This window comes from Erythranthe guttata, chromosome 5 (assembly GCF_056151865.1).
Source record: "Erythranthe guttata isolate IM_541 chromosome 5, IM_541, whole genome shotgun sequence".
NCBI classification, from domain to species: domain Eukaryota; kingdom Viridiplantae; phylum Streptophyta; class Magnoliopsida; order Lamiales; family Phrymaceae; genus Erythranthe; species Erythranthe guttata.
The window spans coordinates 4,748,932-4,775,963 of record NC_142537.1 but is presented as its reverse complement, the minus strand read 5'-3'; the positions used below and the strand labels follow the sequence as shown (position 1 = coordinate 4,775,963).

At 34.0% G+C, this 27,032-nt stretch overlaps 4 protein-coding genes across 6 annotated transcripts in view; 3 read left to right on the top strand and 1 right to left on the bottom strand.

Annotated features, from left to right (window-relative positions):
- The first annotated feature begins 641 nt into the window (after window positions 1-641).
- On the top strand, window positions 642-3,844 carry LOC105964708 (uncharacterized). 2 transcript variants are annotated; one of them, XM_012989223.2, is made up of 5 exons: window positions 642-811; window positions 908-1,023; window positions 2,014-2,591; window positions 3,166-3,271; window positions 3,422-3,844. In XM_012989223.2, the coding sequence occupies exons 1-5, from the start codon at window positions 737-739 to the stop codon at window positions 3,477-3,479; spliced, it is 933 nt and encodes a 310-aa protein (XP_012844677.2). In that variant the 5' UTR covers window positions 642-736; the 3' UTR covers window positions 3,480-3,844. The 2 variants fall into 2 exon arrangements, with proteins under 2 accessions (XP_012844677.2, XP_012844669.2); XM_012989215.2 differs by having other exon boundaries at window positions 905-1,023.
- A 2,729-nt stretch (window positions 3,845-6,573) lies between these two features.
- LOC148770479 (uncharacterized) lies at window positions 6,574-7,929 on the bottom strand. Its single transcript, XM_088818321.1, has 3 exons — window positions 7,576-7,929; window positions 7,304-7,505; window positions 6,574-7,180 (listed from the first exon to the last, which is right to left on the bottom strand). Exons 1-3 carry the CDS (start codon window positions 7,927-7,929, stop codon window positions 6,657-6,659), a joined length of 1,080 nt encoding a protein of 359 aa, XP_088674447.1. The 3' UTR covers window positions 6,574-6,656.
- A 1,460-nt stretch (window positions 7,930-9,389) lies between these two features.
- Window positions 9,390-13,095, top strand: LOC105964502 (dolichyl-diphosphooligosaccharide--protein glycosyltransferase subunit DAD1). Its single transcript, XM_012989015.2, has 5 exons — window positions 9,390-9,739; window positions 9,831-9,878; window positions 12,047-12,134; window positions 12,249-12,292; window positions 12,745-13,095. The coding sequence occupies exons 1-5, from the start codon at window positions 9,653-9,655 to the stop codon at window positions 12,826-12,828; spliced, it is 351 nt and encodes a 116-aa protein (XP_012844469.2). The 5' UTR covers window positions 9,390-9,652; the 3' UTR covers window positions 12,829-13,095.
- Window positions 13,096-15,683: 2,588 nt separating this feature from the next.
- Window positions 15,684-27,032, top strand: part of LOC105963211 (glycerol-3-phosphate acyltransferase ATS12, chloroplastic) — a 66,773-nt gene continuing 55,424 nt past the window's right edge. The window contains exons 1-13 of one of the 2 annotated variants that reach the window (XM_012987599.2): window positions 15,684-16,147; window positions 18,189-18,286; window positions 20,085-20,171; window positions 20,288-20,385; window positions 21,188-21,245; window positions 21,804-21,905; window positions 22,003-22,064; window positions 22,159-22,269; window positions 23,529-23,607; window positions 23,941-24,060; window positions 24,136-24,249; window positions 25,009-25,173; window positions 25,378-25,645. In XM_012987599.2, coding sequence (XP_012843053.1) covers window positions 15,835-16,147; window positions 18,189-18,286; window positions 20,085-20,171; window positions 20,288-20,385; window positions 21,188-21,245; window positions 21,804-21,905; window positions 22,003-22,064; window positions 22,159-22,269; window positions 23,529-23,607; window positions 23,941-24,060; window positions 24,136-24,249; window positions 25,009-25,143 — 1,377 coding nt within the window. In that variant the 5' untranslated portion in view covers window positions 15,684-15,834 and the 3' untranslated portion in view covers window positions 25,144-25,173; window positions 25,378-25,645. Of the gene's footprint in view, window positions 16,148-18,188; window positions 18,287-20,084; window positions 20,172-20,287; window positions 20,386-21,187; window positions 21,246-21,803; window positions 21,906-22,002; window positions 22,065-22,158; window positions 22,270-23,528; window positions 23,608-23,940; window positions 24,061-24,135; window positions 24,250-25,008; window positions 25,174-25,377; window positions 25,646-27,032 lie in introns of those variants that run through there. The other variant, XM_088818695.1, reaches the window with a different exon arrangement.

Genomic DNA, 27,032 nt, shown 5'->3' with positions numbered 1-27,032 from the left:
ATTAATATTTGTATTATTAGTGTTGATTTTAGTATTAATATTAGTATTGGTATTAGTATTATCAATGTTGGTTTTAGTATTAGTAGTAGTAGTATTATCAATGTTGGTTTTAGTATTAGTGTCAATATTAGGGTGGCATGGGCAATTGTACGCCGCAATGTCCAGAGTTAAAAGTAGATTTCAGATAAAGATATTTATCAATTCAAAATCGGGCGATATAACTAACTTTACGATCAATGTTGCATTCACAAAAAGATTTTCAGCGAATATGAAGGTAAATTACAAACAAATGTATATTTTGATTCAATAAAACATTTTTTTTTTGATATTATTTAAATGTATGTCAATTGTTCAAAGTTTTCGTTCGTTTTATTTTATCCAAAATAATTTTAAAAAAAAAATTGATCCCGTGCATCGCACGGGTGAATTACTAGTTTAGTTAGAAAATAAGAAAGTTAAAAACACAATGTGGAAATAATCCACGTGTTTCAGGGCTAAACAAAATATTAATTTTATCGAAGTTATTAATTTATTTATCGAGTGTTAATTTATAGAGGTTTTACTCTATATATTTAAATTATATATGTACCAATAAAAATAATTAAATTTATTATTATATAATCATTATTCTTTTTTTTTTTTTTTGGTTTTTGAAGTAAATCTCCATGTAAAACCCCAACTCAAAAGGGGGAAAAGGGTTTACAGCTTCCGGCAACTTCATCAAACAGTGCAGAAAATGGGGAAATCGGGAGACCTTTGGGACGATTCTGCCCTCCTCAAAGCCTTCGACGGCGCCGTTTCTAAATACAAGGTAACCCTAATTACTTTTACTCGTCCAATTTCATATACTTTTTGCAAAATTTTATGTCGATTTTCATTTGTGTTTTTATCAAATTTCATATAGAAGATGCATGGGTTGAGTGCGGTAACCGAAGGAGAAATTGTCGATAATAATACAGAGGAAAAATTGCCAACTGCTGAAGCTGATAATGGAAGCAGCGGATTGGTCGATAATAATACAGAGTAAGTTCTCACATTTCAAGAAATGTTGTTTATTTTCTAATTTTGTGTTTTTTTATATCGAAAAGTTCGTAATTTTATCGAGGAAGAGTCAGCAGTGGAATTGTGGTGGTGTAGTTTGGGTAGAGAAGTAGAAATCAGTTTATTTATTTATTATCTTATTTTATTCGGAGCTGGAAAATCAGTTGTTCGTAAGTTTAGGTTTTTGTGTGACAAATTAAATGTCCGTCTTTTTTAAGCATGGCAGATCATGTGAACTAACGGATGATGCGCGTATTGAGTTTTATGATTCTATAAATGCTGAGTGAATGTCTGATGTTAAGCATCGGTCGTTTTGTTTAGGATTTTTTCAACAAAAACACGAGCTTTATGCTACGCATTCGTTTTGATTTCCATGACAGAGGTATAGGCAAGCTTAGATTATCGGAAAAGTCTCTCGTGGTTATATTTTGGATCCCTTTTGATAGAGAGAGAAAAAAATCTTAAATCGTATAATTGAGAGTTCTGTTGGTATGCTGCTTCGTTAACCATAATACGTCACCTTACCGAAATTTTAATTTTGGATTCTTCAAGACTTTCATTAGTATCCTAAGGTCCCGTTTGGTTGGCAAGATAAGATTAGCCAAGATAAGATTAAATAATCTAATGAGACCCAATTATTTTATTGGAGCTTGAAACATCCAACAAAAAAAACTCGTTAGAAGGCAAGATAAGCCAAGATAAACCATGATTATATAATTTTGACGGGTCGACCGGGCAATTTATTGAGGATACCAAACATCAAATTAAGTCCAACTATTTAGTTAATCATGGCTTATCTTGGCAACCAAACGGGGCCTAAGGAATCAGAAAATGCGCCGAAAGAAACTTTTTAATGTCAATTATGAAAGATTTGTTAAGAGTATTGATGCTGATTTTTGCTGACATTTACGTCGATTATAAAAACTTGCCAAAATCGATTTCTGACTTTTGATTGCATCTTTGTTGATGAAGACATGTAAAGAAAAATGATGACAGTTACGCCGATGTGGAGACTACCGCCAAAATCGAAGAGACCGCTAATAATTTACACCTTTTACAAATCAATGAAAACCCGTCTTTGGAAATAGAAAATTGTGCAATGGAATCGCATAACGTACGGAGTCAAAACGAGGCTGCATGGGGTTCAATTAATCAAGAACAGTATAACCAGTTGTTGAGCAAATATTACGAGATTGAAGATCAGAGGCAAAAGATTCTTCAACAGCTTAACCAATGCAACAATTGGAATTATCAAAATCCAATTTCCAATACATCCACTTCTGAAGAGTATTATCGAGCATCTCTTCCTCAACAACCTTACGACACTGTTACCTGTTACTGTTCGTATGGTTGCCAAAATTGGGTTGTTCCATGCGACTCGTTAACAGCTTCGTGTCCCGATGCTATTTGTAAAGATGCTCGGAAAGGGCATTCGATTTCGCATGAAGAATCTGATGATATTGTTAAAATTGCAATGGATGCCGCAAAAAGAGCAGTGTCGTCAATAACGCAGGATGCTTCGATTAAAGCCGGTGTGAGTGCAAATGAAGGTGAGATAACTATCCCAGGTTTCGTATATATGCAGATTATTCTCGTTCTTTTCAGTGTATATACTGTGACTGTGATTTCACAATTATGAAAAATTCTCTTAGGTTGATAATAATATGGGTAAATTACGGCCACCTCCCCGAGGTATGACCAAATTACGAAAAAACCCCTCTTGTTTGGGTAGTTACAGCCACCGCCCTCATTTTAAATATTTTTACATAAAATTTATGTAATTCGGTTATTTACCGAACCAAATCGTATATTCAGTTCGGTAAACGGTATGAAATGTTGGCGTACTGAAATTTCGGTTTACCGATTTAACAATCCCCAAATTTACCTCTGGAGGGGTATTTTCGTAAGATAATACATAGTTGAGGTGGTGGCTGTAATTACCGGGAGGAGGGTTTTCGTAATTTGACCATAACTCAGGGGTGGCTGTAATTTGCCCAAATAGTATTGAATGTTTCCATTTAATTTAACAACATATATTGTACGAGTTAGAAATTCAGTCCAAATTAACGTAATATGATTTTTAAGCAATGATATCTTTATTTTCTTTGGTAAAAAATAATTCAGGAAATTCAGTCGAGATTAATGCTCAGTCAACGGAAAGCAGTAAGACTGAAACAGATCTTGCGGCGGTTCTGAATGCTTGGTATTCTGCAGGTTTCTACACTGGAAAGTAAGAATAAGGGGTGCACTTTTTCCGTCTTTTCGTATACATAATTATGATCAATAAATGCTTTTCATACAAGGCAATAGGTTCGTTGACGGACTTGTAAGTTTTATTAGAAGCTTACTCTCGAATCTGGTTTTGCCGACTGTGATGTAGGTATCTTTCGGAGCAGCAGTCTGTGGAGAAGAAGATAAAACGTGGCAATGGCCTTTGATCGAGCCTTACAATATTAATATTAATATTAATGAAGAGATGGGTAATTTCTTTTTAGTCCTAAATGGAATATAATTTATCTTCGAAGGAACGGAATTTTTCTCATGCAATGAACATATGCAAGAATGCTGAAGAGAGAATGGTATGCATAGATTTTTTACGTCTACCTACATATTACTTTCTTCCAGTCTTTTTCCTTGTTCTCACTTGGTGAAATAGAAATAGAGCTGTAACTTTTATGTTTTGCGAATTGCGACGTTTGAATTGCGAATCTTGGTTACGTATTTGTACCATAACTCTTATGTCACCAACTTTAATTGCGAGTCTGCAACAGTTCAGATTGCTTTGAAAAGCCATTTTATGAAATTTAGTGTATCTTCGTTGAACGACACATTTTAAGGTAAGCTTATACGATAATAAAATGACAATAAATTAAACCTAGAAAATGGTTAAAAAACCAAAATGACACAATAATGGTTTCTTTTTTTTATTTTCTTATGAACAAAGATATAATAACGATTTGAAACTATAAAAAGTAAAGTACTTGAACCACCAAGGCTTTACAGTTTACACTAAAATGATTTTTGTTCTCAAACTTTTGCACCTATGAAATTAGTCCCCAAACTCACTATTTTTTGACACTTTCGGTTAGGCTGTCAAGTTTCCCTATTAAGTTGAACGGAATCGTCACGTAAATGTCGAGTTGGAACTCTCTCAGTCTACTTGACCAATTAAACATGAGTGGAGTGACACGTCATTTTTGTATTATGAAATCCCTAAAGCCTACTAACTTCCAATAAACCCGTAAACCCTACCCAAAAATTCCCTATGCCAATCTTCCAATTCAGGTGAAATTCGGCAATAGCAGAATTGCCCAACTGTAATTTCTCAAATTTTCGAACGTTTGTGGAGTTGATACATGACAACCGCGCAACAATTTTTGAGTTTGGTAAGTTTCTTTAAAGTTGTTATCTATGAACTTCAATTTCGGTAACTTGGCAACTTTGCAGTTTCGATTTCATAGAAACACACTAATTATCTTTGCTTCTATAAGAGCTTAGAAGTGGATTAGCAATCTTGAACACTCCATTGCAATCCAATCTCGAAAAGATCGAAGTCCGACAATCTCGTCACCACCTGTAAAGGCTGCCATTCTCGTCGACTCTTGTCAAATCCTTGAATGGTTAAATCCTTCTTGCCAGATTTCTTGATTTCCACTCTCTCTCATCATTTGGATTTTGCTGAATAACTCACTGAGTTCCTTCAGCTCCCTTTCTTTGTCCCAATGCCCTTGCGAGAAACATCTCGGAGTTATTTTTCTCGGACGACAAACATAAAACAAGCCATTCAAAACAGATGGAAACGAAGACAAATGACCGATATCAAATTCCAAATGCTTCACCGCAACATGTCTAATACCATTACCACCATCGACGATGTCTTGACGTAGACCGTCTTCTTGAATGTGCACATTGTTCGTGGACCGTTGAACAATACTCAGAAAAATATTGGATCGACGTAAAGCCCTCTGAGGAACCATGCCCGAGCATCACGTACATCATCATCCCGAGTGTACAGTTCTAAAGTCGACCTCCCGGAAGTTGGTGTAAAAGAGATGGATGGGATAAAGTATCCCAAATAGTTAAAATAAATTACGTTCGGGGCATCAATACATAGCTTAGATTGTCGGATCAAATTACTAAAGATTTCCACCATTTGTAGCGTTAAAGACTTGAGATTACCGAACTTACGGCCGTGAAACCGAACCTTACTGCCGCCGATAATCCTGATTGTTTCGAGAGATGGGGCGTCGATTTCAACGTTGCATCCGACATTATAAACGGTCAAGTGCTTGAGATGTTTGTGAAGATTCTTTTGCAAGTTGATGGTTTCCAACCCCTTAGGGCAACTCCAACCGAGGCCCTAAATGAGGCCCCAAAAGCAATAACTGCCATTTTGATGGCTAAAGTCTGGATTTTTTTGTTCCAACCGAGCCATCAAAACAGGACCCATTTTAGGACCTCCCCATCTCTGCCATAAAAAATGGGGTCTGAAAATTGGGTAATCAAAAATTGGAGGGAAGCTCCCAACGGATCTATTTCCTCCCAACGGATACATTTCCACCCAACGTCTCTTTTATTTTGCAGATTCAACTTTAATTTAAAAAAAAATCCTATAAAGAAGACCATTTCGGTTTGAAAAAAATACATAATTTCAAAACTCAAAATTAAAAGAAAAACAACGAAAAAAAAAGGTAACCTTTTATGGGTTTCTGAGTTTCTGATTTTTCTTGTGAATCGGAGCACGAAAAAAACAGTGAAAGAAAGATGAGAGAAAAGGGGTTAGAAAAAAAAGAGAGAAGAAGATTGGGGGGAATGAGTGAGAGAAAAAAAAAAAAAAAAAGAACAAACAGAGGATGAAAATAAGAGAGAGGAGAGAATGAGAGAATTAGAGAGATAGAGAGAGAACATAGGAGAAAAGAAAAAGAAATAAGAGAGAGAGAGAGAGAGAGAGAGAGAGAGAACATATGAGAATAAGAGAGAGGGGTGTTGGCGGCTCAAAGTGGTGGGGGTGGGGGGATTAGGGTATATATATATTAGGTTAATTAGGGTTATTTACTTGAAGTGTTTATTTTTGTATATTATTTTTTATTTATATGCTAATTATTTTTAGGTTAATTATTTTTATGTGTATGCTAATTAATAATTATTTTCTTGCTTTTATAGATGGATGACGATATGTATCATTCTTACGCTGATTTGCTAAATAGCACGTCACCGGAGTTTGTGGAAACTAATCAACTCGACGAGATTTCTACACCTCTCGAAAGTGCAGTGGCAGGCCAAGTATTATCAAAAAGAGAAAAAAAAAATTCCCGCGATGAGGATATTATTCTTGTTTCAGCATGGCTAAATACAAGCAAGGATGTTATTATTGGAAATGATCAGAGAGCCACTACGTTTTGGGGAAAAATATATGATCTGTTTATGAGTCATGGCGGTGATGTGGGGCGTACCGAGAAAAGCATAAAACATTGTTGGGGACAAATTAATGCACGATGTGCTAAATTTGCTGGTTGTGTCAAATTGCACGTTGAGATAAACTGAAACATTATAAATAGAAATAAATTGAAACACTACAAATAGAAATATTGCCACAAATTGAAATAATACAACTATCAATCTTCTTGACCGTGCAAATTCCAAAGATGCTCAACAAGATCACGTTGGAGTTGGGAATGAGTACCCCTATCACGAATCTGGTGATGACTTTGAATAAACTCAACAAACTCATTTGTGTGCTCGTGTGACGGAATAACATCTGGAGTTGCATGGTCAAAATTCACATTACTTGCACCTTCTTTTTCATCCTCAACAATCATATTATGCATTATGATGCATGCTTTCATTATATTAGATAGGGTGTTTTCATCCCAAAACCTAGCTGGTCCATACACTATACTGAAACGAGCTTGAAATACTCCAAATGCCCGTTCTACATCTTTTCTAGCACCTTCTTGGAGTTTTGCAAAATGTTTGGCTTTAAAGCCTTGTGGTGCAGATATCGTCTTAACAAAGTAGCCCAAGATGGATAATATACCATCCGCTAGGTAATAACCCATGGAATAATTATTACCATTGACGATAAAATTGACTGGAGGAGCACGACCGTTGGTTAATGCTAAAAAGACATGAGATCTATCTAAAACATTTATATCATTAAGTGAGCCTGGCATCCCAAAAAAAGCATGCCATATCCAAAGATCCTAAGAAGCAACCGCCTCTAATACAATAGTCGGTGAACGAGAATGGCCAGTGTACATACCTTTCCAAGCAGTTGGGCAATTTTTCCACTCCCAATGCATGCAATCAATGCTTCCAAGCATTCCTGGAAATCCACGTTGCTCGTTAACTTGGAGCAGTCGCGATAGATCTGTTTCGGTTGGTGTTCTTAGATATACTTCACTGAAAATGACAACTATCGCTTCGACAAAATGACGTAAGCTATCAAGGGAGGTGCTTTTGACCTATGCGTATATGATCATCTAGAAGATCAGTTGGAATTCCATAGGCAAGTATTCTGAGTGCAGCTATTACTTTTTGAAGAGATGATAAGCCAGGGACCCCGATTGCATCATTTCTTTGTACGAAGTAGGGATCATATGATTCAACTGCATTTAGAATTCGACAGAAAAGAGGCCTCCGCATCCGAAATCTTCTTCTGGATTGATCATCAGAATATGTTGGATTATCAGAAAAATAATCCTGATAAAGCCTTCTGTGCCCTCCAGCTCTGTCACGATGAATTACCCTTCGGCCCGGAACAGAACCACGACGACGCCTATTTCGCCTTTCGCCTTCCTCATTTTGAGTTGCTATTAAAAGCAATTCAAGATCGTCATCAGACTCAGAAGTTAAGAAAGTGTTTAGCAACTCAAGATTTCGATACATGGTGAAATGATGAGACGAAAATTGCAAAATAGAGAACAAATGTTATAATATGAATAAGCTATTGAAGTGTTGAAAATTGCATCCTATGAACCCTCCCAAATAGATGTTGGGGGATGAAGATAAGATGTACGATATGGACACAAAATCTCATCAGAAATTTTAACGTCCTCTCAAAACTCGACATGTATCCCAAAAAATCTTATCGGCTAAAATGTAATAGTAATTTTGACGTCCTCTCAAAAATTGACAAGTGTTCCCGAAAATCTTATCAGATAAAATATGATAGTTGCAATATGTAGAATAATTCTTTAATCGACACCTCGACAAGATAAAGATAAGAGGTGTGACGTGACACAAATTATTTTTTTCGTATTATTTAATTTATTTTATTTTTATTTCATTTAAATTTAAATTTAAATATATTTATTGATTTATTTATTTCTAACAAAATATAGTTAGTTTTCATTTAAATAAAATAAAATAAATTAAATTTAAAAATGGGGCCCCAATTTGATGTTTGCCATTGGAGTGAAAACCTTTTTGTGAAGCCCAAAAACACTATAGCAAGCCCCAAATGAGTGTTTGGGGTCTTCAATTTGGGGTCTCCCATTGGAGTTGCCCTAAACAATTACACTCAAACCCCATAAGTCTATGTTGTCTCCACCACTAGCTAAAAATAATAGTCCGTTAGAACTATATCAGAATAACATATCCAATGCATTATCTCCTTAGAATTTCTAACTATATTTCAGGGGTGAGTGTAATTATCGATACCAGTAGGATCTTAAAGTTATTTAAGTATACCTCAAGGGTGTGAGTGTAATTTACCCTAAAATCTATTTAACTGCTAAAAAAACTTAATTAAAATTAAATAAAATTTAGGGTTAAATACACTTTAAACCCCTAAAGTATATTCTATGTAACACTTGCCCCTAAAGCATATTTAATTTGTATTTTAAGTTTTAGTTCCTTAAAATTTTCTCCTTTTATTGAAAAGAATAACTAAAAAGAATAACTAAAATTATATTAATAAAAATATCTATTAAAAAATACAATATTTTAAAATTTTAAAATGTTATATAAATTGCTTTGTGTACCTATTTAATAAATAACATATAACTGTTGTTGGACCAAATCGAATATATTCATATCGTTAAATTTTAAAAAAATCAATACATAATAAAATGTGATCTTAAGTATTTTAATTTATTTTTAGTTCATTAATATCTTAAAATGTATTTTCATGCATTATATATATATATATATATATATATATATATATATATATATATATATATATATATATATATATATATATATATATATATATATATTAGATTGTTATGTCATTTATTCTACTAAATAAAAAACAAATTTTTAAATATTGCATTGACCTTTTTTGATAAACTATTTAAAAATTATTGTCAATTAAATTCATCTAATGAAAGTGAAAATATAGTAAGATTATTATTATATTTTAAATTTTATAATTAAAATACAAAATAATATATTGAGGGGTAAGTCACAAGTGTTACAAATAATATTGTAAGGAGTAAATGTTAAATAGTCTATATTTCATAACCCCAAAATTTATTAAAATTCGATAAAGTTAATTAAAAACCCTTGAAATACCAATATTTATTCGGCTGATAAACAGTCTCCATTCTTACACTACATTCATAGAGAGAGAGAGAGAGAGAGAGAGGAGAGAGAGTAGTTAAAAATGGTGAAATCGGCGACGACGAAGGATGCCCAAGCTCTGATTCAGTCTCTCCGGTCTGCCTACGCCGCCACCCCCATTAATCTCAAGGTCCCAACTTCTCTCTATCTCTCTCTCTCTCTCTACAAATCTAATCTGTTAATTCCTTCAGCAATTAATTGATCGTTTCATTTCTTTGCAGATCATCGATCTCTACATTGTTTTCGCTGTTGTCACTGCTTTAATTCAGGTTCCGCGATTTCTAATTTTACATATATATGTTTACTTATTTATGTTTCTAAAATCTGATTCGGCACAATTTCCATTTGTTTGACGGCTCTTTTTTCTTTTTCTAGATTTAGAAATTATGGGTTTTTGTGTAGCAGTAGAAATAGGTTTAATCAATTTCAGTAGTTTCTATGATTTTTTTTATGTGGTTATTTGAAGGGTTTGTGAATTGTCCAGTAACGAAAGTATAAGATTTCATTGTGGGGTTTATAAGATCTTGGTTGTTTGTTCTTCCCTTGATAACTAATTTTTTATCGGTGCCATCCGGTTGACGGCTAGCTTTTTAAGAGTAATTTTTTAGGCTATAAGAGTTACGGGCGGTTGTAACTCGATCGCCATGTACAAATTTTTCAAATCCTCCTTCTAAAACACCTTAAGCCATGATTTTAGTTTGTCTCCCCGCGCAATGTAGTCAAAATCGTGATCTAAATCGTAAAATCGTCAGATTTTAAGATTTCACACACCGGAAAGGAGTAAGATCTCACTGAAATCGCAAGTGCCTTCAAATCGAGTAAAATCGCGTTCAAAATCGTTAATAATGCAATTTTAGTGCGATATTGGCGATTGGGCTGAAATTTTGAATTTGGACCTCAAAAACTCAGTTTTTTAACTAAAAAAAGTTAGCCATTTACCAAATAATCCGGAATTTGAAAAGTCCAGCCCTAATTTGCCCTAAAATAACAATCTATCGTCCGAGAAGAAAATACTTCTCTTACGATTTTACGTTTCCGCTTTTACTACCCCTCTCTGATTTCACTTCGATTTTGACTACCTTGACCTCGCGTATTACGAACGAACATTACTTTCATTCTCAAATTCTTCCTCGATAACAAAATGAAAAATATTCCCGGATCCCTTCGGAACAATGTTTCAGCTACTACGAGGAAGATGTCTTTCACGTCTTTTATGATTTTTTCGGAAGAACGTAATGAATGATATGTTTCTAGTGAGTTGTGATTTTTGGGGTGGGAATTAGGTAAATTATGTAGGTGGTTTTGAATTTGAGGGTTCTTACACATTCTTATAATTCTTTTCTAGTCAGTTGGCCTTAATCAGGAGAAGATACACATGGAGTATTGAGTGACCTTATCAGTCGTATTTAAGATGGACTCCATTAACAATTTAGCTTAAGATGCTGTAATAGTGAAGTCCAGATGGAAGATTTTCTTTGTTTGTGTGCTTTGTCGAGATATATTGCCCTTTGAAAATAAGGGCAAATTACGGCCCCCCCTAAGTTATGGTCAAATTACGAAACCCCCTCATGTTTAGGTAATTACAGCCATCCCCTTAACTATGTATTATCTTTTCTAGTCAGTTGGCCTTAATCAGGAGAAGATACACATGGAGTATTGAGTGACCTTATCAGTCGTATTTAAGATGGACTCCATTAACAATTTAGCTTAAGATGCTGTAATAGTGAAGTCCAGATGGAAGATCTTCTTTGTTTGTGTGCTTTGTCGAGATATATTGCCCTTTGAAAATAAGGGCAAATTACGGCCACCCCCTAAGTTATGGTCAAATTACGAAACCCCCTCATGTTTAGGTAATTACAGCCATCCCCTTAACTATGTATTATCTTATGAAAATACCCCTCCAGAGGAAAATTTAGGGATGTTAAATCGGTAAAACCGAACCGAAATTTCGGTACGCCAACATTTTTTACCGTTTACGGAACTGAATATACGATTTGGTTCGGTAAATAACCGAATTACATAAATTTTACGTAAAAATATTTAAAAGGAGGGGGTGGCTGTAATTACCCAAACAAGATGGGTTTTTTTTCGTAATTTGGCCATACCTCAGGGGGGTTGCCGTAATTTGCCCTAAAAATAATAACATACTAATTGCCTTTTGAGAATGAAAGATCAGTTTTCTTTGATATGGTCACGAAACTGAAGACTGTCTACTAGGTAAATAGATATAAATTATGTGGACGGGTTTTATCGTAGGATTTGATTTTTCGTAAATCAAGTGTTGTTTGGTTTTATCATCTAATATGATTTTTGACATTAGACTATGTTTAAAAAAACAAGCTTCTGGTTCTTCATAAATACAAAATTTTCGAAAAAATTCTGCTCTCTTTCTCGAACATGGTCGGCTGATGTTCTGTTTTATTTCTTCCGATATCAGATAGCCTACGTGGCCGTTGTTGGATCATTCCCATTCAACTCCTTTCTTTCGGGGGTGCTCTCATGTGTGGGGACCGCAGTCCTCGCTGGTAAGTTGATCGTATATTATTCTTTCCATTTTGCCAATATATTTAATCGAATTAGAATTTTATTTATTTTTTTTAATTTTATTTTTGTCTGACTGTTGCTTTCTTTGGTGACAGTGAGTCTTCGAATTCAAGTAAACAAAGAAAACAAGGAATTCAAGGTAATGCATCTCCAATTTTTCACTTTTATCAAGTTAGGTCTCGTTTGGTTGGATAGATTAGCCATGATTAACTAAATAATTGGATCTTGTTTCATTTTTAGTAAACCCAATAACTTCCCGGGTCGACCCAAATATATTATGTTATTATGTTTTATCTTGCCTTTTAGGAAGCTTTTTTGTTGGATGTCCTGAGATCCGATAAAATAATTTGAGTTTCATTAGATTATTTAATCTTAATTTGGTTAATCCTATCTTAGCAACCAAACAAGACCTTAATGGTCTGAATTTTTCAAGTTAATTTGTCTTCCTCATTTATCAAGTTCATTGTCTGAATTTTCTCACCCTTGTGTCGGACACCAGCAATATTATCATTAGTCACTTGAGCTTTTGTTAGCTTTTAAAAACATTGTTGTTTGGTCTTCGTCACTGATTTTGTCTCCAACAATTTGCAGGATTTACCTCCAGAACGCGCTTTTGCAGATTTTGTACTCTGCAATTTGGTACTTCATTTGGTTATCATGAACTTCCTCGGATAATAAGTTGATATTATGGAAAAGATACCACCTTTGTTAAGATTCCAATAGTGCACTTAAATTTAGAGTTTTACCCATTACTGAGGTCCGACACAAAAAAAATGCTATCGATTGTTCCGTCCATGTTATGTACTAGTGTAACAAAATATATTCGGTGGCGTGAATTTTGTTATCTAGACAGTAATCTTTTAATCTTTATGAGCGAAAGAGGTTGTAATAGATGCTTTTGAAGTTCTGGTTGGATATTTTAATCAACTTTTTTCTTGACAACTATTTTTATGTTGTTTATTTTTATTTTTATTTTGGGATTTATAATCTATTTAAAGTTGGGTTTTAAAAGTACCTCTAGAGCTAGGTGTTTTTTGATCTTACATACACCACTTACGTGAATAATTGGAAGTTGTGTAGGATTTATGCCCTTACTAGTTTAATTCAAGTTCACTTTATGATGACACTTGAAATATATTTTGTAAAACTATAATGAAAATTGAAGTTTGGAAATACATTAAGGTGGTGTTTGAAAAACTTTGGAAATAGATTACGATTTTTCTTACTCTTTTTTGGCTCATAATTTGTTTTTCTTTGCATGTGCAGTATATGCGTTCAGTAGAAGAGCCAAAAAATTTATGATAGGGCCGAGAACTTTTTTTAATTCATTCACATAAAATAGCACAAAATAACTACAAATTTATAAGCTTTACTCACATAATTTTTTTGGTGGGTGGACTAAAATAAATTACTTGAATGGGCTAAATTAAATTATTTGAGTGGATTATTTACATATAGCTATAATATGTAGTAGAAATTTTTAGAAATTCACAGTGGGCTGGAGCCCACCCTTGCCAAAGGGTGGCTCCGCCACAGTCTGCGTTTACTTATGTTCCTCACGAAATATGTCATTTTTTAATTCAACATGTAAATAAGTTTTTGCAAACACCATCTAAATTCTCTGTAAAATTGATTTTTTGGTGCATTTGCAATTTCCATCGGCTACTCAAGAATGGTTGTCAAAAATACATAAATAAATATATATATATATATATATATATATATATATATATATATATATATATATATATATATATATATATATATATATATATATATATAATGAGGTGTTTTGCGATTATTCAGAGAGCGACCTACATCGTGCCGAAATTGCAGATCAAGTCTCGTTCATATTTGTCCGGTTATGACAATTTTTTATACGGTAGGAAGTTTACTTTTTAAATTAGTTAGCCTTTTGCTCTCTAGATCATCAATAATCTTGTTGAACTCATCAATTTGTTCAAAGATTGATTTGTCATATGTAAGTGTTGTGTAAGTATATGTGTAAACCTGATTTAACTCACAAGGAAGTATTTAATTGGTTTCATATTCACACTGTATGGTACTGTAATATGGTGGAAACCCAATCTTCAATCTGTTGTTGCCTTGTCTACAACAACATTAAATAATAATATATCAACAATTATTAATTAATTTTAAATACACAATTTAAATTATTAGCAATATTCAAATAATTATTAAACGTTTATTAATTTTTTAAAGAATTATTAATTAATTTTAAATACACAATTTAAACATTGTTAAGCATTATTAAACAATTATTAATATTTATACAACATAATCAAACATTTATTAAATGCTAACAAACAATTACTCCATCCGTTCCTAAATAATTGTCACTTTTCACTTTTCACAAAGATTAAGAAACACAATAAATATATCTTGATTTTAGAAAAATCATATAAAAATGACTAAAACAACCTTTATTATTAAATGATTTATAAGAGAAAATTAATGAATAGAGTTTCATTAATAAGGTTAAAAGAGGAAACATACATTTAATGCAGTATTGGAAGTATAAAGTGACTGACAATATGGAACAAAAATATTTTAAAAAAGAGACAGTTATTGTGGAACAAGGAGTATTATATTTGAGTTAAAAAAGATAGAAACTCGTCTCCTAACATGATAATTCCCTGTTTAAATGGTTTTAATTTTAGAGAGAGAAAATGACTAATTTTTGTGCGAGATTCAGTAATTTTAGTGTAAGATTTAACATTTCCGTAAAAACTAGATAAAAGTGTAAACCGGCATTCTAGGGGTGGAAATCGGACGGAATGGATTGGAAATGCCTTTTTCGGAAATTTTCCAATTTTTTTCGGAAGTGAAAAATAGGTTCCAATTTCCGTTCCAAAAAAATCGGAATTTCAAAATTTATTCCAATTTCGGAATACCTCGGAATCGGTGGAATTTCGGAATTTTCGGAAATTGCATTAATTCTTAATTTTTTGTTCCAAAATCGGAAATAATAGTAATTTTTAGTATTTCGTGTTAATATTTTCATAATTTTCTGGCAAAGGGCAAGAATCCAAAACAAAGGTCAATAAGATGAAATGTAAACACTTGTAAAAACAACATAATCGGTTTATCAAAGCAGCCATAGTTCTTGAAAATTTTCAAAAAAAGAAAAAGTAAATATAATTCTTGCAAAACATGAATAGAAAAGCAATTCAAAAATAATATATATATATATATATATATATATATATATATATATATATATATATATATATATATATATATATATATATATATATATATATATATATATATATATATATATATATATATATATATATATATATATTTCGGAAATACAATCGGATCGGAAATCGGAATTTCCAATAATTTTATATGTAATTCCAATTCCGTTCCAAAAATAATCGGAAAAATTGGAAATCGGAATATTGGAAATTGGAATGAAAAAAAGTATTCCAAATTCGGATATTTTCGGATAGGAACTGGCGGAATTCGGAAATTCGGTTCCAATTTCCACCCTTACGGCATTCCCTTGAAAACTCCACGGACGAAATTCACAATAAAGACCTTTGCCAAACACTACCTAAACCCTGTTTCTTTCTTTTGTATTGTTTTCTCCACACAAACCCCACACCCACGCGCGCACACGCACACACACATACACACACTAATGAAACTACAATGATTCTATCTATTCCTTCTTCCACGAAGCTCTGCACCTGCTCAACTGCACCTAGGGTTTCAGCTCCACATTCTATTCCCAGAGTATCCTACTCCGTGAAATCTGGATACGCCGGCGCTCGGAGGCGGAGTCGCACTTTCAGTCCCCTTTTCTGCTCCTCGAATATGTGGGGAGTGGCGGAGATGCTCGACGATAAGAAGAGTTCCTCGAGTAGCGTCGCCGCTGCCGCGGCGGTGGTTGCCTCCAATTCCGCCTCGAATCAGCACGACTTATCGCCGCCTCGAACATTCCTTGATGCGCGCACTGAGCAAGGTTCATTTTCATTTTTGTTTCTTATTTCAGCTGATTTTGATTCTGTATCTGCATTATCTTTCAACTGTTTTTTTTTTTCTATTGTTTGAGCAAGTATGTTTCAAAATGATATCATCATTTTTTGTTTAATGCTTAGACTCTGGTGTGTAAAATCGACGACTTTATTGCTATGTCATGTTTGAATGTAGGAAAAAGAAACATACATCTACTTTATTCGTGTAGCTGTATCTGGAAAATTATACTCGTTATCATCCTTTGTTATTGGTCATAGAATTTGGATCTTATAGCCATTTTTCTGTATTGGTGACTCTTATTGGTCAATTCCTTCTCTTTCCTAGTCAAGAGAGTTTTAAGAACGGAGTACTATTTGTTTATTAAGGTGTATTGGATAGTTCAATTTCATTTTCCATTTTTCAGCAATTGCTGATGTGTTTGGGGGTATTAATTTAATTTCTAAATCTAATCGGCACGCTGCTAAAGTTTCACGACTACTTGGATTTATCAGATTCCCCGAATAGTGTCTGGAAGAGAAATAATAATCTGCTCAAGTTGATAATGGGACTGATTTAGCAATTAAAACATTGAAGAAGCACATGCCATACCCTTAGTAGCAGGTTGATGATTGACCGAATATAATCTTATGGTTTCTGTAATTTATTTGCTATCTTTGTTTGTCACATAAGGAAGATGAGAACTCAAGTGTCTAGAGGTTGATATAGGGAGAAACATGGAAAGGTGGAGGAGAGCTAGAACACTGAAGTCTTTATATTGGACAAGGCTGCTGAACTAGCAAGAAGCCCATTTCAATTATTCCATGCCCCCAAAACCTGTTTTTTTCTTTTTTTTTTTTTTTCTTTCTTTCAATCTTTCCTTTTTTTGCCAAATCAAGGCTCGAGGTCAAGAAAGATACGTTCTCTCGCTTCCAGCTCGCAGATCAATGTAGTCAAAGAGGGATCGAATTGGTTTAGTAGAGATAGATTCGAGTAGATATGGCTGCATCTTGTACATTGTTATGTTATCACTTCCAATCTCTCCCATCCTGAGTATAACCTTCTCTAGTAAATGATTATCTGCTGCTTCCAGGACATCTGAAAAGAACATTAATAGACTAACATGCTCCGGAAAGTCAGTTATGCATATTAAATCTGCTTTAGTTTTGAAAAGGTTATACATAGCTTTCAGCAAAGATGATTTAATAAAACATGTGTCCTATTGATTACTTGCGTCCTCTTTGTTTAATTTTCTTCATCCATGTGGTATAATGATCTGCCACAGTTTTATATAGTTATTGCATCCATTCTTGTGTGTGTGTGGGGGGGTTATGTTTTAGTTGTTGCCAGTTCTTTTTAGCCCTACGGTATACCAGACACAAGTTTTTAGTTGGAGTAGAGCGAAGTTAATGAGATGTGTGTAAACTGCAAAAACTATTCTTGAGATTCAGTAGGTGCAAGTTAAAACTGAAATACCCCTTCAGTAGGTGGTGTAAGTTAAAACTGAAACAAATGTAAAGGGGTAATTTATAATTTGATTAAAAAAAACAAAAATAGGCCAAACCTTAAGGGTAGTTTCTACAGTTTACACAATGAAAGTTGATGTATTATGAGCTAATTGCAACATTACTTTCTCCAGTGTAATTACCAGCCTCCTTCTTTATTGATGATATTGTCTTGTCGTTGTGGTGATTGAAACACACAGTCTAACATATTCCTAGCTATTAACAAGAATCATTGGAAGGGCAAAGTGGTTTTCATAATTTAATGTGTTCATTAATTGATTTTTTTTTTTGTCTTTTGTAAATTATCACTTCATTCTAACATCCATTTTAATGTGAGTATAACCTGCACATGTAAATGGTTTGTTGGTAGTTTCTTCAATTTTAATGCCATATAACCTGTAACGTGTGCTTTGCGATTCGATCAAATCTTCATGTGTCACATATTCCATCAATATTTCTCCTAGCCAGTCAGTATATATACTTTTTAGGATTTCAATATATCTGTATTATTTTTCCTTTCTCCCTTACATGAATTTTATTTTTCAGACCTGCTTTTGGTTATACGGAAAGAAGTTGAAGCTGGAAGATTGCCAGTAAATGTAGCTCAGGGAATGGAGGAGTTGTATCACAATTACCGAAATGCAGTAAAATAATCTTATCCTGCTCATGGTGTAATATTGTTTAAAAGTAGTGTTAACTGAAAACTGGGCCTTTTATTGATGAACCTGTAGTTGTGTTTGTCTTGATATTTTCTCATGATTTTTGAATCACATGTTTCTTGTCTTACAATTCATATCTCAGAGATTCTTTAATCATGAAAGTCCATCAAACTATCTAACATAATAAAGCTTGGATATCTTATATGTAGAGTTGTGGAAATCATCTCTCTCAAACATATGTTCTTGCCTAGTCAACAAGGTAGGCTTGTAGTCCAGTCTCAATTGACAACTATGATGTAATCTGGTACAACAGGGAACTCTTATGAGTGGATGTATTAGGTTTCCTTGAGTTTGTTAGTTTGTTTAATGAGAAGAATCAATATTTTCCTCGTTATGTCGACATCTTCTGCTACTAGGCAATCACCTCACTCTGTCACCAGTTGTGGGTTTCTAGTTTTGCATTTGAGGCAAGTAGAGTGAAAATGTTCTGAGTGCATTGCATAAGTTATATCGTTTATATCATTTATATCATTAGATCTGTTACAAAAGAGAACTTATAATCCTGTCGTTGGCTGGGGATGCATGAAGGTCTCACTCATTTCTGGAGTAATTACTATGCCATTTTTGCATCTTTGTGTTGTCTAACATCTTTGCATGTGGAAAAAGTTAAACTGTACCTGTAATCTGGCGAAGTTCTTTGCCTTACTCCTATCCCACTGATGATCTCCACTATAATATTTGTGTGTGTATGTGTTGTTGCAGTTTTGCTGTGTGCCCTGAAAAGGTTGTAGATATGTTGAAAACTCCCTCCCTACAAGCCAAAAACTTGCTAAATTATTTTCACCGAGATATTTAATGCAGCAAATTCGGATGATTATTGAACTCTATCTCTGAGACTGTGCATTGCACTTTTAATGGGTAATAAAGGTGAATAAGCAATATAAAGATTATGAAGCATAAGTGAGTGATGCTGTGTGCATCAAAGCTTTTGTCATTGGAAGAAGGTTTGACTTCAAACTTTAAGATGTTTTACTAAAAAAATTTCTGAAAATATCCCAAATGTTTACATATTGGTGAAATGAGTCCAAAAATAGACTCAAGGTTCCCTTGTGAGTTTCCACTTGATCACAACCAAAGAGAAGTATTAGTATTCGACACATATAAATTTTTATTGAGTTTGTGGTAGTCCCATTTGCATCAGGTTCAGTTTGAATGTGAAATGTTGTTGCTTGCTATATTTACCATTTCAAAGCGGAAACTTGATTTGTTAATTGACAGCGCCTTTTTTTTTTTTGTAAGCACAGGCCACCGCATAGTTATATCTGTGATTACACCTGCTTCTATAAGTACACATTAGGATTCTGTTAGTAGTGGCTGATATGATTGTTAAGGGACTGTTCAAATCTAAATTGGAAATGTTGGTCGAGTAAGTGTTAGTGATGACTTGTCTTTTAGAAGCTAACCAAGACAATAGTGGAACAACCTATGTTTACTGTTTTACATTTGATGATGGCTTCCTCTGGATGATTGTGAGGTATACTACCTTTGATTTAACACTATTTTCTAGTTGGATTTTTCGACTTCCTCTCAGGGTTTTGTTAGTTCCAGTTTTGTGTTCATGTTCAGCACATGCTTATAGACTCCCAATTTTTTCTCTAATTCCTTGGGTAGTATGTCCTCTTCATGCGAGAATTAAGATCATTGTTTTTTCTCTTGCCATTTTGTGCATGTTTTCTGGGATCCTGAATCATTTTGTACATTTCATTGTATTCTCAACATCCAGGTTCTCCGAAGTGGACATCCCAAAGCCGATGAGATTGTTTTGTCTAATATGGCTGATGTATTAGACCGTGTTTTCTTGGATGTGCTGGTAGTTACTCAGCTATTTTTATCATCTCAATTTTTCACATTTGTGTGGTTATCTAATTCCGAGCTTTGGTTTCAAACTCTTTGGTTTTTCCTTTAATGTGAAACAAATTTTTCTAGGACCCGTTTCAATTCTCACCATATCACAAGGCCATTCGAGAACCTTTTGACTATTACATGTTCGGTCAGAAGTATATCCGTCCTTTGCTGGATTTCAGGTTAGTTATCTATACTGGGTTCAATTATCTTTTTAGGAGTTACTATATCTTTATGAACTGATTCTGAGTGGCAACTTATGTAGATTGTGCTGGTCTAAATCTTAATTTTGAATGTGTCTGGCAACCAATTTTACATTAGCTAGGGTTGAATTTTGAGTTCACTCACCAGAATTAGTTTGTCCCATAGAATATAAAGAGGGGGGGGGGGGGGGGGGGGGGGGGGGGGGGGGGTGGGGGTGAGTGGTTGTGGGAGGGGGTGGAAATGGGGGTTAGAGTCAGTTTGATTCAGTTACAGCTGCAAGGTCAAAGTTGTAATGGATGTATAGATTTAACTCTGATTTTTGATTAAATAAAAAAATCTGATTTTTGATAAAAGAATCTGATTATTGATGTCTCCTTGTACTTGGTCAGTTATAAGATCAGCAAATAAGCGGCTTTAAAAATTCGGATGAGTTAATTACTATTAATGTTGCTATTGCCTATTTTACATTTTTAAAGGATATAAAATAACAATGTGTTGTCAAACTTTGAAACATTTCTCATATCTCTATAAAAAAATGTTTTTACCTAAGGTCTGCTCCAGAAAGAGATTATGACTTGCAGCCTTTTGTAGAGGATCTCGAAAAATGCGTCACAGTCTTATGTTTCATACATTACTTCATTACTAATATTAGTCATGGATTTTCTTATATCCCCTTGTAGAAATTTCCTTTATCCTTCAGCAATGTAGCTTCTAGGTATTTGTAAACAGAGCAAATAGATTTACGGTGTGCCTCTAACCTTAACCTAATTTCCATTTCAGAAATTCATTTGTTGGCAATATCTCCGTGTTCAATGAAATCGAGAAGAAGCTTGAGCAGGTAAACATTTTTAGTGCTCAAGTCTATTATTTGTTTCTTCCTATTATCTGACGCACGATGCATATAGTAAAGGTCTCTTCATATAGCACGAAGAGATCTGTAAGATAAGTAAATTGATTACGTCAAAGAACCCTACAAATCCTCATAGTAAACTACTATCGGTTACAAAATATACTGTTACAAAATAATAACAATAAAATTAGGAAGTAAATCTTAATAATCAGGACAAAGATTGATATTTTCACACGATTCCTTAATGAACCCGCCTTTTCAGCAGAACTAGTACTTAAAAAGAAATTCCTTAATCTCGAGTGCCTATCCATTCCCTTTTCAATCTACTAATGCTTCTAAATATGAGGATGTGATTCGATCTTGATAATTTATTTGAGAGCTTTGAGTGTAATTTTTCTCTTTCACTCCTTTTGCTGATAGGATGACCTCATTGTTTGTTTCATTCTCTGCACATTTGCTTTACGAATATTTTGTTTTTATGCTTTATTTCTCCTTAGTAAGATTTGACATCTGTTTCTAAGAGTACGTCATTTTCTTAACTGTCAGGGTGAGAATGTAATTTTGATATCCAACCACCAAACAGAAGCAGATCCAGCTGTTATTGCTTTGTTGCTTGAATCCACTAATCCATTTATTGCCGAGAATTTGGTAACTACAATATGGTCTAGCTATAAACGCCAACTGTGATGTTTATATATACATTGGGTACTCTATCAGTTTGCCAATATGTGTATTCATATTGCAGATCTATGTGGCAGGAGACAGGGTGATTACAGATCCTCTTTGCAAACCATTTAGTATGGGCAGGTGTTAAGTTTAATATTCTTCAATATTTTGATTTAGTGATGTATGCCTTTTTATTGAGAAGTGAACCCCACTTTTTGAATTTTGAATTGTTCAGGAATCTCTTATGTGTCTACTCAAAGAAACACATGAGCGATGATCCTGATCTCCTAGATATGAAGAAAAGAGCAAACACAAAAAGTTTGAAAGAAATGTCGCTGCTTTTGAGGTACATTTTTATTGCGTTTTATAGTTTTAGATTTCTCGTTATATAAGAATCATGAGAGTCCTATTGTCTTTTGGTAATATAAAAATCATGAAAATCCTGTCCTGGCTGTATTATATAATTTTTGGTCCCGTTTGGATGAATTTTCAGTAATCCGTCTCTAGGTCCACTCTGGTTCATGTACTCTCAGATAATTGTGTTCTTTGTCTTGCTCTGTAATCTAGTTGTGATACCTCACCACCTCTTCACTTCAAGACAAGAATCAACAACTGTACTCTTAATTTAGTTTTCTTTTTCTTTTTGAGGTTTGTTTCTAGGCCAATGACTTTGTAACCGGGGTCTTAGATCCCACAAATGATTTTCTATGCAATAAAATATAGGTTTTAGAAAAAGAGATAATAAGTGAGTGCACATTCTCCAGATTAGGTACCCCGAAGATAAATGCTACTAAAAAGATCAAAATGCCCCGACTGACTTTCCAAAAACCAGTCAATGGCGAGAAATTCTCATGAAGCGCATATCAACTGATTTTTTTGTTACGAGTGTACAATATGCTATTAGTTTTTTTTTGGGTTTAAAGTGCCAAAGCGCTAAATTTTGGGAGTGAAAGTGGGATTGAGCCAATCTATGATGAGAAAACGTGAAAGTGTGTTAGGTGCTGGAGAAAAATGATAAATATAAACAATAAAGCAGAGGATGAAAAAAGGGTCTGTAAATTGACTGAGAAGAACATAAAAGATATAAACTAGTATAGCCACTTGGCCTACAACCACAGATAAAATGACTGAAGGGCCAAAACAATTAGGTCTTGTTTGGTTGGGGACATTAGCCATTATTAACTAAATAATAGGACTTTGTTTGATGTTTGGTATCCTCAATAACTTGCCGGGTCGACCCGCAAATATTATGTTATCATTGCTTATGTTGCCTCTTAGGGAGCATTTTTGTTGGATGTTCCGGGGTCCGATAAAATAATTGGGTTTTCATTAGATTATTTAATCTTATCTTGGCCAATCTTATCTTGGCAACTAAACACGGCCTTATACTGTTACCTCGTACTACCGCAACCATTTATTTTGTATGTGAATTAGACTGAGAATAATGATAAATGGAGGAAACTACTCAAATACCAAATCATATAAAATCAGTGATACATCAATAACTTATCAATTTTAATTGTTACAAAATTTATTCTATCTTCCATATTACTGATGCTTTTAGTTTTTCTGGAAAAGATTCATTGTTTACTTTCATTGTTAAAGGGGTGGATCAAAAATTATTTGGATTGCCCCAAGTGGTGGAAGGGACCGCCCAGATCTTGCTACAAACGAATGGTATCCAGTATGTGTTCTTCCATATTTACTTAGTCTGCTCATATAATTTTATGTCTATGAAAATAAAGTTACGTAAACGATGGATGTCAATGGTATTTCATTGATTTTATCTTGTCAAATCAGGATCTCGTGTTTCCTTTTCGCTGGTATTTTGCCATTTCTGCATTATAATATTTCTTTGTTGGAGTATTGTAACCTCAATTTTTGTACTACATTAATGATTATCAAACAATCCGACAATTAAACTTGTTCTTTCCTGTCTGCTGCCTAGCATTTGGCCAACTCCCGTTTTTTCTTAGTCTTAGTTTTGACCTATTCATACTGACATTAAGATGTACAGGCGCCGTTTGATGCATCCTCAGTGGACAACATGAGAAGGCTTGTGGAACATGCTGGGATTCCTGGACATATATACCCCTTGGCAATGATGTGCCATGAAATTATGCCCCCTCCAGCCCAGGTAAAATATGAATTTATCATTTATCAACCCGTAATTTCTTTACTTATCCGCATCTAACAAAAGTTTGTTTGTTAGGTTGAGAAAGACATTGGGGAGAAAAGAGTAATTTCCTTTCACGGAGTTGGATTATCAGCCGCACCCAGTATCAATTATCACGAAATTGCTTCAGATTTGAAAGATCCTGAGAAGGTTACCTCTCAACGTGTTGGTTATCTGTCATTCTTTTTCTGATTAAAACCATATGAAAACATAAATCGGGATTTTGGTCTAATTTGGATTAGAATACTCTTAACTAGAGGCCAATAAGATTATAGGTCCAACTCAATCAGTTCAACTCTTATACATGTCCAAAATTCTGACATGTTTGACATACCGATTGAGATATTATTGCATAGCCTAGGTGCTGTCGTTTGAACATCAAGGATAAACCTAAGTTTAAGCTTATAAACGGAACCTTTACACCTTGAGAATTTCTTCGACTATGAACTTTACGTAGACTAGCCACTCATACATAGCTTTGTTCAACACGGTACGTTTACACATTTCATATATTTCAGGATGTTTTTTTCTGAGGGTTTCTGTCGCCTCCTCTACCAAAATCTACTTTTAGCATGGAGTCTCCAAAAAAGTCCGTAATTAGACAATCGTGCTTAATTTCCTTAATACTGAATTTGGTTTTTTTTTTTTTTTTTATTGAGGAATGAATATTAAGTTAATAAAATATGCAAAATCTGGGACCGTAATGGAGTGATCTAGTAGAAGAGCCTATCTCGATCTAAAAGCTTGCACGTAGTTCTATAGGATATAAGAAGTTGATTATTAAAACGATTATATTGAGTCTATACTAGTAGGTATTTTAAATATATGCAAATGGTGCACATATATATATATAAGAATTATACGTTTCTGGAGGAGTTATATCACAGGTGTACAACATACGTATTGCAGGCAAAAATTGCATACACAGAGTCAGTATATTCATCTGTATGTGAGCAGTACAATGTGCTAAAATCAGCAATACAAGGCAAACAAGGTCTGGAGGCATCAACTCCTAGCATCTCATTGTCGCAACCATCGCAATAGTTGCATTCGATTCTTTCTGCTTTATCACAGGTATTTTTTTCTTCTTTTCGTCTTCCAGTACTTTCTTGAAAAAATGCAATTACCCTGTGTACTGCATTCCTTTTGCATTGTCGATCGGTTTGATTGGGATTACTCTACTTTTTTTTTTCATATTGTTCTTGAATGTTCGAATGTGGATAAATTTTATTGTCGTTTGCAGTAAAAAAAAAAAAAAAATTCTGTGATCTTTTGCAGGCGAAAAAATCTCTTCTTTTGTGGTGAAACGATAGAACCCGCTTCAATTACTAATTTTGGTCCTCAACAAGCAGTCTTTTTTTTTTTTTTTTTAATTTAATTTTTATTATTTTTCTTCCCCCCCTTCTCATTTGGATAAAAAAAAAAAAGAAGCATAGAGATGAGATATTATTGGAGTTTCACACCATTTGAACATTGTATAGTACTTTAAATTCTTGTAATAGGTTATACTATTAATATTTTAATCAATTACGTGTATATTGGCAAATAGGTTTAGAGCGTTTGACATTGATGCATGAAGACTGAATTAATTGCTTCTGAGTTTAATTGACATTATTTTCATGATAAAGTTGTTTTACTACTTATACTCTTCACACTAGTTCTGTGTGCGCGGAATGAGAAACAAAGAACAAAAAAAAAAAAAAAAATGAATGAGAGAAATAAATCTTTTTTGCGTTTGCTGTACAATCGTTCGCTCGTTATAAACAATCGGAAAAACATAACTGAATAAAGGGAATTAAATTAAAAGGTGGTAAAAGTGAAATATTTGTTACTACTTACAAGAGGCCAAAGCAAAGAGCAAGAGTATATCAGATCACCAATGGTAAAAAGTAGCTGAGGGCCGGGGGTGTTGGTTGTAATTATTTAAATAAAAAGAATTTTTTCGTATGACTTGCCCTTTTCATTATTATCCATTTTTTTTTTGTTTTTTCGCTTTTCTTTTGTGAAGCTAAATCCGCTCTAAAATGAAGAAGTATTCAATGAGAGAGAGAGAGTAGGGCCGGTTCTGAGGAGAGGCGAGTAGGCGGTCGCCTAGAGCCCCCTAATTTTTACGAAAATTTAGGACCCCAAATATTTTTATATACACTTTATATATAAGTACTTATTTTTAAAATGGCTGCGGCTATATGCAAGACTAAACCCACTTGTGCAAGACCAAATTAAAATTTTCAATATATAAATACTATAATACCCTTACTTGTTAAAAAAATAAAAAAATCAAAATGTGCAAGACCAAAAATTCAAAAACACAAAAAACCCTATCACAAGACCACAAAACCACAAGACCAACTTTCATCTTCTCCATCTTCCAAAAACCACAAGACCATTCTCCTTCCTCTTCCATAAACCCACAAAACCTAAACATTCAAAATCATCAAAACTCAACAAATCTTACAAAGATGGAAAGTATGGAGTCAAAAGACATCAAAATAGAAGATTCTACGGTGGAAGAACCCAAACAGGTATGCATTTATGGGTTTTCAAGCTAAAATATCGTTTTTCCAAAAAAAATCCCGCGCAAACGAATTCAACATGTACAGGTCGAATTTTATGGGTAAAAATCGACATCTAGATGTCGATTTTGAGCTATAAAATTCGACATTTGGACATGTCGAATTTGTGCTATAAATTCGACATGTCAATGTCGATTTCTGCTTATAAAATTCGACGCTTAAGTGTCGATTTGTAGCGTAACTTTTCGACACCTTGGTGTCGATTTTTACCAGTTTCAAATTTAATTTGTTTTTCCTCTTTTCGGCGGCGTTGCTGGGCAGGTTTGGATCACTCGTGATTGTGAGCGGCGGGGCTGGCGGCGACGGCGATCGGTGGTGGAGCTTGGCCGGCGGAGCTTAGGCGACGGAGCTTGGGCGGCG

What these genes read in the sequence shown, in the direction of transcription:
- LOC105964708 (XM_012989215.2), top strand. Translation starts at nt 737, where the DNA reads ATGGGGAAATCGGGAGACCTTTGGGACGATTCTGCCCTCCTCAAAGCC. An exon ending in GCGCCGTTTCTAAATACAAG is followed by an intron (nt 812 to 904) that starts GTAACCCTAATT and finishes AATTTCATATAG; the next exon opens with AAGATGCATGGGTTGAGTGC. An exon ending in TTGGTCGATAATAATACAGA is followed by an intron (nt 1,024 to 2,013) that starts GTAAGTTCTCAC and finishes TTGTTGATGAAG; the next exon opens with ACATGTAAAGAAAAATGATG.
- LOC148770479 (XM_088818321.1), bottom strand. Translation starts at nt 7,929, where the DNA reads ATGTATCGAAATCTTGAGTTGCTAAACACTTTCTTAACTTCTGAGTCT. An exon ending in GCTTATCATCTCTTCAAAAA is followed by an intron (nt 7,506 to 7,575) that starts GTAATAGCTGCA and finishes ATATACGCATAG; the next exon opens with GTCAAAAGCACCTCCCTTGA. An exon ending in TTGCCCAACTGCTTGGAAAG is followed by an intron (nt 7,181 to 7,303) that starts GTATGTACACTG and finishes TAAATGTTTTAG; the next exon opens with ATAGATCTCATGTCTTTTTA.
- LOC105964502 (XM_012989015.2), top strand. Translation starts at nt 9,653, where the DNA reads ATGGTGAAATCGGCGACGACGAAGGATGCCCAAGCTCTGATTCAGTCT. An exon ending in TTGTCACTGCTTTAATTCAG is followed by an intron (nt 9,879 to 12,046) that starts GTTCCGCGATTT and finishes TTCCGATATCAG; the next exon opens with ATAGCCTACGTGGCCGTTGT. An exon ending in AAGAAAACAAGGAATTCAAG is followed by an intron (nt 12,293 to 12,744) that starts GTAATGCATCTC and finishes AACAATTTGCAG; the next exon opens with GATTTACCTCCAGAACGCGC.